At 51.7% G+C, this 13,452-nt stretch overlaps 1 protein-coding gene across 1 annotated transcript in view; it reads left to right on the top strand.

Annotated features, from left to right (window-relative positions):
- Positions 1-4,062: 4,062 nt before the first annotated feature.
- Positions 4,063-13,452, top strand: part of MAT1A (methionine adenosyltransferase 1A) — a 41,961-nt gene continuing 32,571 nt past the window's right edge. The window contains 1 exon segment of the mRNA XM_060241043.1: positions 4,063-4,417. Within this exon segment, the coding sequence (XP_060097026.1) occupies positions 4,324-4,417 (94 nt within the window). The 5' untranslated portion in view covers positions 4,063-4,323.

Here is a 13,452-nt window from a genome sequence, read left to right as displayed (position 1 = left end):
GGTGTCAGGATGATACAATTGTGCACTTTATTTCTATTAGTTTGGTGTGGTGGTTAATGGTGGTTAAGCGTGTGGACTCTTATCTGGGAGAATCAGGTTTGATTCCCCACTCCTCCACTTGCAGTTGCTGGAATGGCCTTGGGTCAGCCATAGCTCTCTTATTTGGGAGAACCGGGTTGGATTCCCCACTCCTCCACTTGCAGCTGCTGGAATGGCCTTGGGGCAGCCATAGCTCTCTTATCTGGAAGAACCGGGTTTGATTCCCCCCTCCTCCACTTGCAGCTGCTGGAATGGCCTTGGGTCAGCCATAGCTCTCTTATCTGGGAGAACCGGGTTTGATTCCCCACTCCTCCACTTGCAGTTGCTGGAATGGCCTTGGGTCAGCCATAGCTCTCTTATCTGGGAGAACCGGGTTGGATTCCCCACTCCTCCACTTGCACCTGCTGGAATGGCCTTGGGTCAGCCATAGCTCTCTTATCTGAGAGAATCGGGTTTTATTCCCCACTCCTCCACTTGCAGCTGCTGGAATTGCTTTGGGTCAGCCATAGCTCTCTTATTTGGGAGAACCGGGTTGGATTCCCCACTCCTCCACTTGCAGCTGCTGGAATGGTCTTGGGTCAGCCATAGCTCTCTTATCTGAGAGAATCGGGTTTTATTCCCCACTCCTCCACTTGCAGCTGCTGGAATGGCTTTGGGTCAGCCATAGCTCTCTTATTTGGGAGAACCGGGTTGGATTCCCCACTCCTCCACTTGCAGCTGCTGGAATGGTCTTGGGTCAGCCATAGCTCTCTTATCTGGGAGAACCGGGTTGGATTCCCCACTCCTCCACTTGCAGCTGCTGGAATGGCTTTGGGTCAGCCATAGCTCTCTTATCTGGGAGAACCAGTTTGGATTCCCCACTCCTCCCCTTGCAGCTCCTGGAATGGCCTTGGGTCAGCCAGAGCTCTCTTATCTGGGAGAAGCGGGTTTGATTCCCCACTCCTCCACTTGCAGCTGCTGCAATGGCCTTGGGTCAGCCATAGCTCTCTTATCTGGGAGAACCAGGTTGGATTCCCCACTCCTCCAGTTGCAGCTGCTGGAATGGCCTTGGGTCAGCCATAGCTCTCATAGGAGTTGTCCTTGAAAGGGCAGCTTCTGGGCAAGCTCAGCCCCACCCACCTCACAGGGGGTCTGTTGTGGAGGAGGAAGGCAAAGGAGATTGTGAACCACTCTGGGACTCTGAAATTCGAAGTTGAGGGCAGGATATAAATCCAATGTTGTCTTTTTATTATTATTACTACATTGTAATGTATAATGAAATAATTATACAACTCATGGCATGGATACTAACAAGCCACAATCAGTCCCGGTCCATGGTCCGGGGGTTGGGGACCCCTGGTGTAGGTGACGGGGGAAGGCAATGGCAAACCGCCCTGTAAAAAAGTCTGCTGTGGAAACATTGTAATGCGACGTCACCCCAGAGTCAGAAACGACTGGTGCTTGCACAAGGGTCTATCTTTACCTTTTTATGGAACAAAGCAGGAGTCAAGTTTCACCTTTAGGAGCAGCCAAGTTTTATTCCGAACATAAGCTTTCGTGTGCTAGAGGCACACTTCATCAGACAATAGTATGGACTGGCAAGCAGTCCAGAATATAGAGAATTTGGGCAGTGAGTTAGCATGCAAAATCATGGAAATGTTTTTTAGCGCCTTAAAAGAATCACAAGTTGGGGTCTGGTGACTGTTAGCGTGTGTTGACTGGGCTGAAACAACGGCAAAGGCAATTTAAGTCGGAATACCAGACTGATGGCTATGTCATTAGGTATCCCGGGTGTGACGTGCAATAAATAAAAGTCTCTTGTGATGTAATGTATGGAAATCACTTAACAAAGGCCTTTCTCCCAAGACACTTTTGTGCTTGTGATTCTTGTCCCTTGGGAACTGGGCCGTCCCCCACAAACCCATGTCAGGACAGCTAGCGAGGGATGACAGAAGAAGGAGAGAGAGGTGAGCAAAACCAATCCCTGGCCAAATTGCATCAACTCCCAGTAGGGATGCCAGCCTCCAGGTGGGACCTGGAGATCCCCCGGAATTACAGTTCATCCCCGGCCAACAGAGATCAGTTCCCCTGGAGCAAATGGCTGCTTTGGAGAGTGGGCTACATATGGCTGGTTACCCCTCCCCCCCGTCCTTGCCAGGTTCTGTCCCCCAAATTTCCAGGTGTTTCCCAACCTGCATCCGGCAACCCTAGCTCCCCAACCCTCCCTCTCTCCCTTCCCTTGCCGAATGGCAGTTCCTGTTATCCAACCCCAATCCAATCCCCCCCAAATGTGAAAACGGTCTCTCAAGGTGACCCCCAAATCCCCCCTGTGTTGCCAGCAGACACTCTACGGAATGCATGTGCCCCGACCGGAGCCCTTGCACAAGACGAAGCTCCAGCTGGATGTGTGCAGCAGGGAAGTGGATTGGGGCCACGACCAGTGTTCCCTCTAAGCTGAGTTAGCATGAGCTAGCTCAAAGATTTTTAGCCTACAGCTCACACATTTTTGTCTTAGCTCAGGAAGGATGACCCCAGCGCACACTGATTTATGCACTGATTTATGCTAGTAGTTCGCAAAGTAAAATTTTTGCTCACAAGACGCTGCAGCTTAGAGCAGGGGTCCCCAGCCCCTGGGCTGTGGACCGGTCCTGGTCCGTGGCCTGTTAGCAACTGGGCCTTGAGTTGTACAATTATTTTACTATATACTACAACGTGGTCATAAGAAGAACAAAACATTGTTGTCGGCTCCGAATTTCAGAGTCTCAGAGCGGCTCACAATCTCCTTTATTTCCTCTCCCACAACAGACACCCTGTGTGGTGTCTGGGGAGAAGCTACCCTTTCAAGGACAACTCCTATAAGAGCTCTGGCTGACCCAAGGCCATTCCAGCAGCTGCAAGTGGAGGAGTGGGGAATTAAACCCGGTTCTCCCAGATAAGAGAGCTCTGGCTGACCCAAGCCCATTCCAGCAGGTGCAAGTGGAGGAGTGGGGAATCAAACCCGCTTCTCCCAGATAAGAGAGCTCTGGCTGACCCAAGGCCATCCCAGCAGCTGCAAGTGGAGGAGTGGGAATCAAACCCGCTTCTCCCAGATAAGAGAGCTCTGGCTGACCCAAGGCCATCCCAGCAGGTGCAAGTGGAGGAGTGGGAATCAAACCCGGTTCTCCCAGATAAGAGAGCTCTGGCTGACCCAAGGCCATTCCAGCAGCTGCAAGTGGAGGAGTGGGGAATTAAACCCGGTTCTCCCAGATAAGAGAGCTCTAGCTGACCCAAGCCCATTCCAGCAGGTGCAAGTGGAGGAGTGGGGAATCAAACCCGCTTCTCCCAGATAAGAGAACTCTGGCTGACCCAAGGCCATCCCAGCAGCTGCAAGTGGAGGAGTGGGAATCAAACCCGCTTCTCCCAGATAAGAGAGCTCTGGCTGACCCAAGGCCATTCCAGCAGGTGCAAGTGGAGGAGTGGGGAATCAAACCCGCTTCTCCCAGATAAGAGAGCTATGGCTGACTCAAGGCCATTCCAGCAGGTACAAGTGGAGGAGTGGGGAATCAAACCCGGTTCTCCCAGATAAACGTCTGCACACTTAACCACCACACCAAGCTAAAACAAACAGGTTGGGGGACCGCTGGCTTAGAAGGAACATTGGCCACGACCCCGCCGATTCTCTCTTATGATTTCTTTCCAACTCGGGTTCCCGAGTCGTCCCCCACCCCCCGTCAACGGATGCGGGGGGGGTGGTGGGGAGGAGGATGGGAAAAGATTCCTAGATCCAGGCTGGGGAAATCCTGGAGACGTGGAGATGGGAGCGTGCGGGAAGACATTCGGAGCTCGCCCTCCAAAGCCTCCCTTTTCTCCAGAGCCACTGATGTCCGGTCTGGAGAGGCGCTCTCGTTCCGGGGGATCCCCAGCTCCCCCCCTGGAGGCTGGCATCCCGCAGCCGTTCCCCCCCTCTCCCAGCGAGGCGATGGGCTCTTCCAGCTGGCTCACATGATCCGGGAGGCACTTTCGCTTTTCCATATATAGGAGCCGGGCCGAGTGACAGCTGCAGCCAGACAGGCGGGGAAAGGAAAGGAGGAGGGAGCCAACGTTCCCGTGGCGCGCCGCTTTTTGCGCACGGGCGGCCGTCGGTCTTTCCAAGCAGGGAGCTCGACCGAAGCTCCCAAGAAGAAGCTTTTTTGTGTGCCTTCCGAGAAGGGGAGACGAGCTCGGCCGCCGCAGGCTCCCAGCCCCGGAGAGATCTTTGTTTCCCACCCCCGCCCCCCGGAAAAGGAGTCCAAAGCGGGGCGCGTTTGGAGGCGCCAAGGAGAAGTCATGAACGGGACTTTGGAGAGCCTGTGCGACCACGTGCTCCACGACGAGGCCGTCTTCATGTTCACCTCGGAGTCGGTGGGAGAAGGGCACCCCGGTGAGGAGGAGGGAGCCGATCCCGCGCGCGGGGCGAAGGAGCAAAGGGGGGGGGGCGGCGAGGAGGGGTGCGTTGCACCCAAGGCTCGGTGCATCTAGGGTTGCCAATCCCCAGGTGGGGGACAGGGGATCCCCCGGTTTGGAAGCCCTCTCCTCCGCTTCAGGGTCATCAGAAAGCGCGGGGGGGGGGGGGGCGCTAGGGAAATGTCTGCTGGCACTCCATTATTCCCTAAGGAGATAGATTCCCATAGGGTATAATGGGGAATTGATCTGCGGGTGTTCTGGACTGGGTAGGGTGGCTGTTTGTTGAGATAGAGGGACCAGATTTTCAGCGCAGCGTCTGGGGACTCTCCCCAAAAGACCTTCCAGGTTTCAAAAGGATTGGGCCAGGGGGTCCGATTCTATGAGCCCCCAAAGAAGGTGCCCCTATCCTTCATTTTTCCGATGGAGGGAAGGCATTGAAAAGGTGTGCGGTCCCTTTACACCTGATGGCCAGAACTCCTTTTGGAGTTCAGTTATGCTTGTCACAGCCTTGCTCCTGGCTCCACCCCCCAATGTCTCCTGGCTCCACCCCCAATGTCTCCTGGCTCCTGCCCCAAAGTCTCCTGGCTCCACCCCCAAAGTCCCCAGATACTTCTTGAATTGGATTTGGCAACCCTAGTCTAAAATTATTGGTTGCCAAGAGGAGACAAAGGGGGCCCACCCACAACTATAAGACTCATTGTTGTAAGAAATAAATTAAATTTGTAAAACAAACAAACAAACACGTAAGTGGGGAAAAGGCACAATTAAAGCTTCTGCGAAATAAATATATATTTCGGTAATTACAGTGCACATATATTGTACGCAGTGCTTTTTGGTAGCAGGAACTCCTTTGCATATTAGGCCACACACCCCTGATGTAGCCAATCATTCTGGAGCTTACAGAGCTCTTAGTACAGGGCTTACTGTAAGCTCCAATAGGATTGGCTACGTCAAGGGTGTGTGGCCTAATATGCAAAAGAGTTCCTGCTACCAAAAAAGCCCTGATTGTACGTTATTACTGGCAGTATACAGTAGATACTAAATGTAAATACAGATTGCCATTTTCTCCAGGGGAGCTGATCTCTGCCAGCTGGAGATCAGTTGGAAAAGTGGGAGATCCCCAGGCCCCGCCTAGAGGCTGGCAACCCTAAATACAACATAGATTTTAGTTGCATTACAGGAATAATACTGGAACTTGTATTATATTTTCATGCTACTAAGAGGTCATTAACATTTTTAAAATATTGTCTGTTTAAGGGGGCCCGCTTGCCATCGGACAAGCTGACACCCTGGCTGGTCCGTAACTGCCCAGGTGGGCGCAGGGGATCTCCCGGCTTGGAGGCCCTCCCCCCGCTTCAGGGTCATCAGAAAGCAGGAGGGGGGGGAAGGGAAATGTCTGCTGGGCACTCCATTATTCCCCATGGAGACTGATTCCCATAGGGCATAATGGTGAATTGATCTGCGAGTATCTGGGGCTCGGGGGGGGGGGTCTGTTTTTGGAGGCAGAGGCACCAAATTTGCAGCATAGCATTCAGTGCCTCTCAGCCAAATACCTTCCAAGTTTCAAAAAGATTGGACTAGGGGGTCCTATTCTGTGAGCCCCCAAAGAAGGTGCCCCTATCCTTCATTATTTCCAATGGAGGGAAGGCATTTAAAAGGTGTGCGGTCCCTTTAAATGTGATGGCCAGAACTCTCTTTGGAGTTCAGTGATGCTTGTGACACCCTTATTTATTTATTTATTTGTAATTTATATCCCGCCCTTCCCACCAGGTGGCTCAGGGCGGCTTACAACATATACAAACTAACATATAAAAACTAGCATAGAGTATAAAATTAAACATAAAAAGTTAATATTTCATAATTTACATAGTTAAAATCTAAACATTTGTTACAGTTATATACAAAACATAAACCATACAGCGATCTTACAGCTACACTCAGTTCAAGTTCAGTGCCGGTTAGTTGTGAGCCAGCCGGAAGAGGACTGTCTTACAGGCCCTGCGGAATTGAACAAGGTCCCTTACCTCTTCCGGCAGCTGGTTCCACCAGAAAGGGGCCATTACAGAGAAGACCCTGTCCCTTGTGGTTTTCAAACGGGCTTCCTTTGGCCCGGGGACCACAAGGAGATTTTGAGTTCCCGATCTCAGTACTCTCTGGGGAACGTGTGGGACCCTTGCTCCCGGCTCCACCCCCAAAGTTCCCAGATTATTCTTGAATTGGACTTGGCAACCCAATGTGCATCTGAAATTGGGTGGGTTTTTTTTTAAGCCATTATTTCATTTCTTTTCAACCACTGCTGTATTCGAGCAGGGGACGCATGTTTGACACCCCTGCTCTACGGCACTGCACCTGAGAGGCGGAGCTGGTGGACCCCCTTCCTCCGCAGTGCTAAGGAAGATATATATATTTAGAAATGACAGCGTGATGCATTTTATCAGGTGTTCCCTTTTGGGCATGACAGTCGTTGTTGTGGGGTGTGTGTGTGTTTTTAATGCAGAACCTTTCATCCTGCAAAGCTTTCTTGACAAAAAGTCTCGCATAACTCACAAGTGTGCGGAACAGAGTAGGAGTCCAGTAGCCCCTTTAAGACCAGCAAAGTTTTTTTCGGAATGGAAGCTTTCGTGTGCTCACCGACTTCTTCAGACGATGGAATGGGGTACAGGGAGCAGAGCTCCTTGTAGCTGGCGGGCAGTGGTTGAGAATGCAAAGTTGGTACAAAGTTAGGATCCAGGGGCAAAATAGTGCAATAAACGCACTGAAAGGCCATTTGGTCTGGATAGCATTTGGGTGGGAAACCATTAAAAGGTAATAAAAGTTGCCTGTTAATTGCTCTTGCTGCAAGTCTAGGGAAAGCAAAAGGACACGTATATTCACAAAATCTGCGGATACCCCTTCTTGCAAAACTGAGTTCACTTAGCGGTCTGGCTTCTTTTGGAGCTTCAGAAGGAGGGCCTCATTCGTCTTTGTCCGAGCAGCAGGCCGTGTTCCCTGTCTGGAATTTTTCTTCATGCTAACTATATCGTAAAACCATAAATCATCGCTCGTAACAGCTGGGTCTAGCAGTTCCAAGTAGGGTTACCAGCTCCTTCCTGGTAATTGACAGAGGTTGGGGGTTGGGTACGGTGGCCAGATCCAGCTTGGGAAACCCCTGGAAATTTGGGGATGGAACCTGAAAAGACAGGGACCACTGGGATACAATACCATAGAGTCTACCCTCCAAAGCAGGGGAGGCCAAACTGCAGCTCGGGACTCTGGAGCCGCATGTGGCTTTCTCACACATTTTGTGTGGTTCTCAAAGCTCCCACCAGCGTGTTGGCTGGCTTGGAGGAGATATTTGTTTGTCCAAATCACTTCTCCAAGCCAAGCCAGCAGGCAGCTTGGACAGTGCATTTAAAGTTAAAGTTGCTTTCTTTCCACCTCTTCCTGCCCCATCTCTTTTCCTTCCTTCCTCCCTCCCTCCCTCCCTTCGTTGCAGCTTTCAGGCATCTGGTGTTCATGTCTTGCAGCTCTCAAGCATCTGACATTCACGTCACGTGCAGCATTCCCTCTAAACTTAGTTTGCATGAGCTAGCTCACAGATTTATAGCCTCCAGTTGACACATTATTGTCTTAGCTCAGGAAGGAGGACCCTAGCGAACAATAATTCATGCAGTAGCTCACAACTGTAAAGCCGGTAACTCACAAAGTAGAATTTTTGCTCACAAGACTCTGCAGTTTAGAGAGAACTTTGGTCATGTGGCTTTCCAAACACCTGACGTTTCTGTGAGGCTCTTACGTTATTCTGTGAGGCTCTTACGTTAAGCAGATTTGGCCACCTCTGTTCCTTTTCTCCAGGGGATCTGAGCTTTGTAGCCTGGAGATAAGCTGTAATTCCAGGGGAATCCTCAGGCCCCGCCTGGAGTCTTGGCATCCCTCATCCCAAGGAGAGACCCTGTCTCCCCCTTCTGGGGCAATTGCAGAGGAGCGGGAGGTGATAGAAGAGAAGCAGGTGAATTTTATTTCCTTAAGCTGCGAAACAAATGGTTAAGTGTGGCATTACTTAACTAGGCGGCAGGGACAAGTTATCAGTTAGGTTCTACCGGCTGGCTGCACCGCGCAGGTTGATTTTATCTGGTCATTACCGGAACACAGGTTGCACGCTCCCAGCAGGTGAGGGAGAGGCGAATGCTCTTTCGGACAAGGCCGGCGGAGCTCTGGAGACTGTTTGATGTACCCAGGTGACTTCTGGGCATCCGGAAAGCTTGCGTCACGATTCAGGGCTTTCTGTGCGGTTGTGTAACAGCGAGCGGATTTTTTTTTTTTGAGGACGGGTTTAGCTATTAGGGAGTAAAACCAACGTCCCATAGTGCGGGAAAGTTCACGCTGGCGTTTGCGCATGGTTGAACTTTTCAAGGCAGTCGCGGAAGGCCATGTGACGCTTTGCCGTTAAGGATAAACCCACTGTAGTTGGAGCCAGGGCACTCCACCAGAGAGGAGATTTTCACCCCCAGTTTATAGCAGCTGATATTACGACACCAGGTTAACAAGCTGTGCCTTAGCATCGTGTTCTTCAATTCCGTGTCCTGATGGGTCTCACCGAGCACTGCCTGAGATGCCATAGCAGCAGTTCCCAACCTTTTTGGCACCAGGGACTGGTTTTGTGGAAGACAATTTTTCCACTGACCGGGGTGGGGGTGGGGAATGTTTTCCAGATGATACAATTGTGCACTTCATTTCTATTAGTTTGGTGTGATGGTTACGTGTGCGGACTCTTATCTGGGAGAACCGGGTTTGATCCCCCACTCCTCCGCTTGAAGCTGCTGGAATGGCCTCGGGTCAGCCATAGCTCTGGCAGAGGTTGTCCTTGGAAGGGCAGCTGCTCTGCAAGAGCTCTCTCAGCCCCACCCACCTCACAGGGTGTCTGTTGTGGGAGAGGAAGGGAAAGGAGATTGTGAGCCGCTCTTGAGATTCGGAGTGGAGGGGGGTGGTATAAATCCAATGTCATCATCATTATTATTACTATATTGTAATATGTAATGAAATCATTATACAACTCAAGGCCCCGTTGCTAACAGGCCATGGACCGGTACAGGTCCACGGCCCGGAGGTTGGGGACCTCTGCCATAGAGCAGGGGTGTCGAACCCATTTGTTATGAGGGCCGGACCTGACATAAATGAGACCTTATTGGGCCAGCCCGTGTGTCGTAAAATGGAATGCCAGGTAGCAGAGATATAAACTTTATAAAGGGCACGGACAAACACAGTTAAACATATTTTTATATAAAAAAATTAAAAGATGCTTAAAAGATCAGCACTCTTGCTTTGTTTATTAACTGATAACCGAAGTCTCTTGCTCCAAATTGTTGCATCCAAATCCGGAGACAACGTTTGTGTTGTGGGAATCTTGAGTAGGCGGCTCGGGTGCGCACCTGTTAAGTTGCAAGCCTACTTTTGATTGATTGACATTCGTTACAGAAATCTCGTGGCCGACGCTTTGAGCCTAAGACTCGGGGGGGAAACATGAAACAGCTGGGCGTTGCTAGCTTTTGGACATAAGTTGCTTCGTGTGCTGGTCAGCCAATGGGGGAAATAGAGGCTTTGCTCTGTAGCTCCTGTGCGATTGGGCAAGCCTGGCAAAGCAAGCTGTGATGCAGAAAGAAGCAAGGAAGAGAGAAGGAAGCAGATGACATTGAGTCGCTCGCGAGCCTGACAGGAGCTCTCAGGGGGTCTGATCCGGCCCTCGGGGCACATGTTTGATGCCCCTGCCATCAGGGGTCTTGTAGAAAAATAGGTGGTGGACTCATTAGCATAACTCGCTAGCATATGCCACCCCCCTCCCAGCCAAAAGCAACCCGATGCAAGAAAGGAGAACCCCGGGTGAACGAGGCCTGCTTGGGCTGCCTTGAGATGCAGCCAGCCTAAGCAGGCTTCACTCGCCTGGGGCTCTCCTGGGCCGCCCATCCCCCAGTCAAAAGACCAACAAGCCACCCGCCACCCAAAATCACATCAGAAGTGGAGAAAGGGTGGTGTGGGCTTCTCCAGGGGTCCATGAGGGCTGCTGGGGTTGTGGCAAAGCCCCTGGTGGCTGGCTGGCTGCCCGCTCTCCTAATCCAGAGATTGTTATGCAGCTGCACCTACTATTCAGTGGACAAGGTAGGTGGGGAGGAAGAGGGGGAACCCTCAGAAAGGTTCAGGAGCTGAGCTCCCGCTGAATCCGAGGCCTGCCTGCCATAGAGCTATCTTTTCCTGTGCTTTTTTTGGAGACTCCACACTGCTAGGGGACATGCGTAGAGAGCAGGGAGGGGATCTCCCACCTCCTGTGGTTCTTTGCGCACGCGCTCAGAGGGGCAGCAGGACTGGGGAACGAAGTTGTGGCAGGAAAGGGTTGGGAGTCATGCCTTGTTTCTCACCAGGATACACCTTTCGGTCCCTATCCCTTACTTCCTTTTGTGTGCTCTAGTACAGGGGTCCTCAAATTTTTTAAATAGGGGGCCAGTTCACTGTCCCTCAGACTGTTGGAGGGCCGGACTGCCGTTACTGTACAAGGCCGCGGGCCGTCAGTTCTCCGTCTTCTGCATCTCTCTCCCTTCCCCACACCACACACCCCGGCCTGGGAACTCACCTCACCTCGGTATTGCCTCACACTCTGTCTCCGCTGCCTCAGCCCAGTGCCGGAAGTGTGCGTTGCTAACGCGAGTTTAGGTCGAACGTCACTTCCAGTCTGATTTTGCCATAACCCGGCGGGCCGCATAAACGTCCTTAGCGGGCCGCATCTGGCCCGCGGGCCGTAGTTTGAGGACCCCTGCTCTAGTAGCTTGAGATTCTGGCCTGGACCCCTGAGTGAGGTCATCACTGTGCTCCCACTTCCTGTTATGTATTCGATGCTCATTGGGTCAGGAAAGACTGAGGTCTGAGACCAGGGGTGGCCAAACTTGCTAAATGGCCAATGCTTTGAGCCTAAGACTCAGGGGCAGTGTTCCCTCTGAGCTGAGTTAGTGTGAGCTAGCTCACAGATTTTTAGCCTCCAGCTCACACATTTTTGTCTTCGCTCAGGAAGGCTGACCCCAGAGCACAATAATTTATGCAGGAGTTCACAACTTCGATGCCAATAGCTCACAAAGGAGCATTTTCGCTTACAAGACTCTGCAGCTTAGAGGGAACATTGCTCAGGGAAGCCAGTTTGGTGTAGCGGTTAAGAGCGCGGACTGTTATCTGGGAGAACTGGGTTTGATTCCCCACTCCTCCACTGCTGGAATGATCTTGGGTCAGCCATAGCTCTCGTAGGAGTTGTCCTTGAAAGGGCAGCGTCTGGGAGAGCTCTCTCAGCCCCACCCACCTCACGGGGGGAGGCGGGAAAGGTAAAGGAGATTGTGACTGCTCTGAGACTGAGATTCAGAGTATAAGGCGGGATATAAATCCAATATCTTCATCTACTTCACAGGGTGTCTGTTGTGCGGAAAGGTAAAGGAGATTGTGACCGCTCTGAGATTCAGAGTATAAGGAGGGATATAAATCCAATATTATCATTTTCTTCTTCATGTGAGAGCCACTTAGAATAAACGTCAGATGTTTGAGAGCCGCAAGGAAGGCAGGCAGGCCAATAGATGGGGCAGGGAGAGGTGGAAAGAGAGCAACTTTAACTTTAAATGTCTTCTCCAAGTCGTTGGCTGGCTTGGCTTGGAGAAGTCATTTCAAGAGAGAAACGTCCGGCTGACAGGGCAGTGGGAGCTTGGAGAGCCACACTATATGTGTGAAAGAGCCACATGTGCCTCCTGAGCCATAGTATGGCCACCCTTGTCTTATGCTCAGTGCTTCCTGTAATTGTCGTCTTCTGGGGGTCAGGGTGCCAAGATGCTGATTTGTCTGGTTCTTTATAAACAAAAACAACAGCCTCTAATACACAAGTGGCTCTTTCACACATATTGTGTGGCTCTTGAAGCCCCACCCCATTGGCTGGCAGCCTGGAGAATGCATTTAAAGTTGCTTTCTTTCCACCTCTCCACCATCTATTCCTCTTTTCCTCCCTTCCTTCCTCCCCTCCCAAACTTTGGATGTTCATGTCTTGCGGCTCTCAGACATCTGACATTTATTCTGTGTGGCTCTTATATTAAGCAAGTTTGGCTGCCCCGGGTATAGCCCGATCTCGCCAGACCTCGGAAGCTAAGCCGAGTCAGGTCTTGGAAAGGAGACCACGAAAGAAGGCTCTGCAGAGGAAGGCCGTGGCCAACCACCTCTGCTTCTCAGCCGCCTTGAAAGCCCCCAGCCAGGTCGCCAGAAGCAAGTTGTGACTCGATAGCGCTTATCTATGTACATAACTTTGGCAGGATCGCGGGCCACGTGTCAAACTGATTTGAAATCGCAACAGCGACAATAATCAAGAGGCCTTGTCTGTGAGCAAGGATTCAAAGCTGGTCCCAGGCTGCTCGGGTACCTGGAAATATGATAGCGTTCGGAACCCACACCCCGTTCCAGATCCTGAAGGGTGGGAGGGGGGACCATCTATGCAAACACTGATGTCTCTAGACCAGGGGTTCTCAAACTACGGCCCGCGGGCCAGATGCGGCCCACTGAGGACGTTTATGCGGCCTGCCGAGTTATGGCAAAATCAGACCGGAAGTGACGTTCGACCTAAACTCGCGTTAGCAACGCACACTTCCGGCACTGGGCTGAGGCAGCGGAGACAGAGTGTGAGGTGATACTGAGGTGAGGTGAGTTCCCAGGCCGGGGTGTGTGGTGTGGGGAAGGGAGAGAGATGCAGAGGACGGAGAACTGACAGCCCGCGGCCTTGTACAGTAATGGCAGTCCGGCCCTCCAACAGTCTGAGGGACAGTGAACTGGCCCCCTATTTAAAAAGTTTGAGGACCCCTGCTCTAGACTTCCATTTATAGTTGTGATAAGGTAGCAGGGCATCGCAATGTGCAGAAGCACATTTAGGGCTTGCCAGCGCTACATGCTTAACCACAGGTCAGGGCTTGATTTTAGGCATTTCTGGCATACCACTGGCAGGTCTGTACTGGAGTGGGGTTGGCATTT

This window comes from Heteronotia binoei, chromosome 6, assembly GCF_032191835.1.
Source record: "Heteronotia binoei isolate CCM8104 ecotype False Entrance Well chromosome 6, APGP_CSIRO_Hbin_v1, whole genome shotgun sequence".
NCBI lineage: Eukaryota > Metazoa > Chordata > Lepidosauria > Squamata > Gekkonidae > Heteronotia > Heteronotia binoei.
This window is presented reverse-complemented; position numbering and strand designations above follow the sequence as displayed.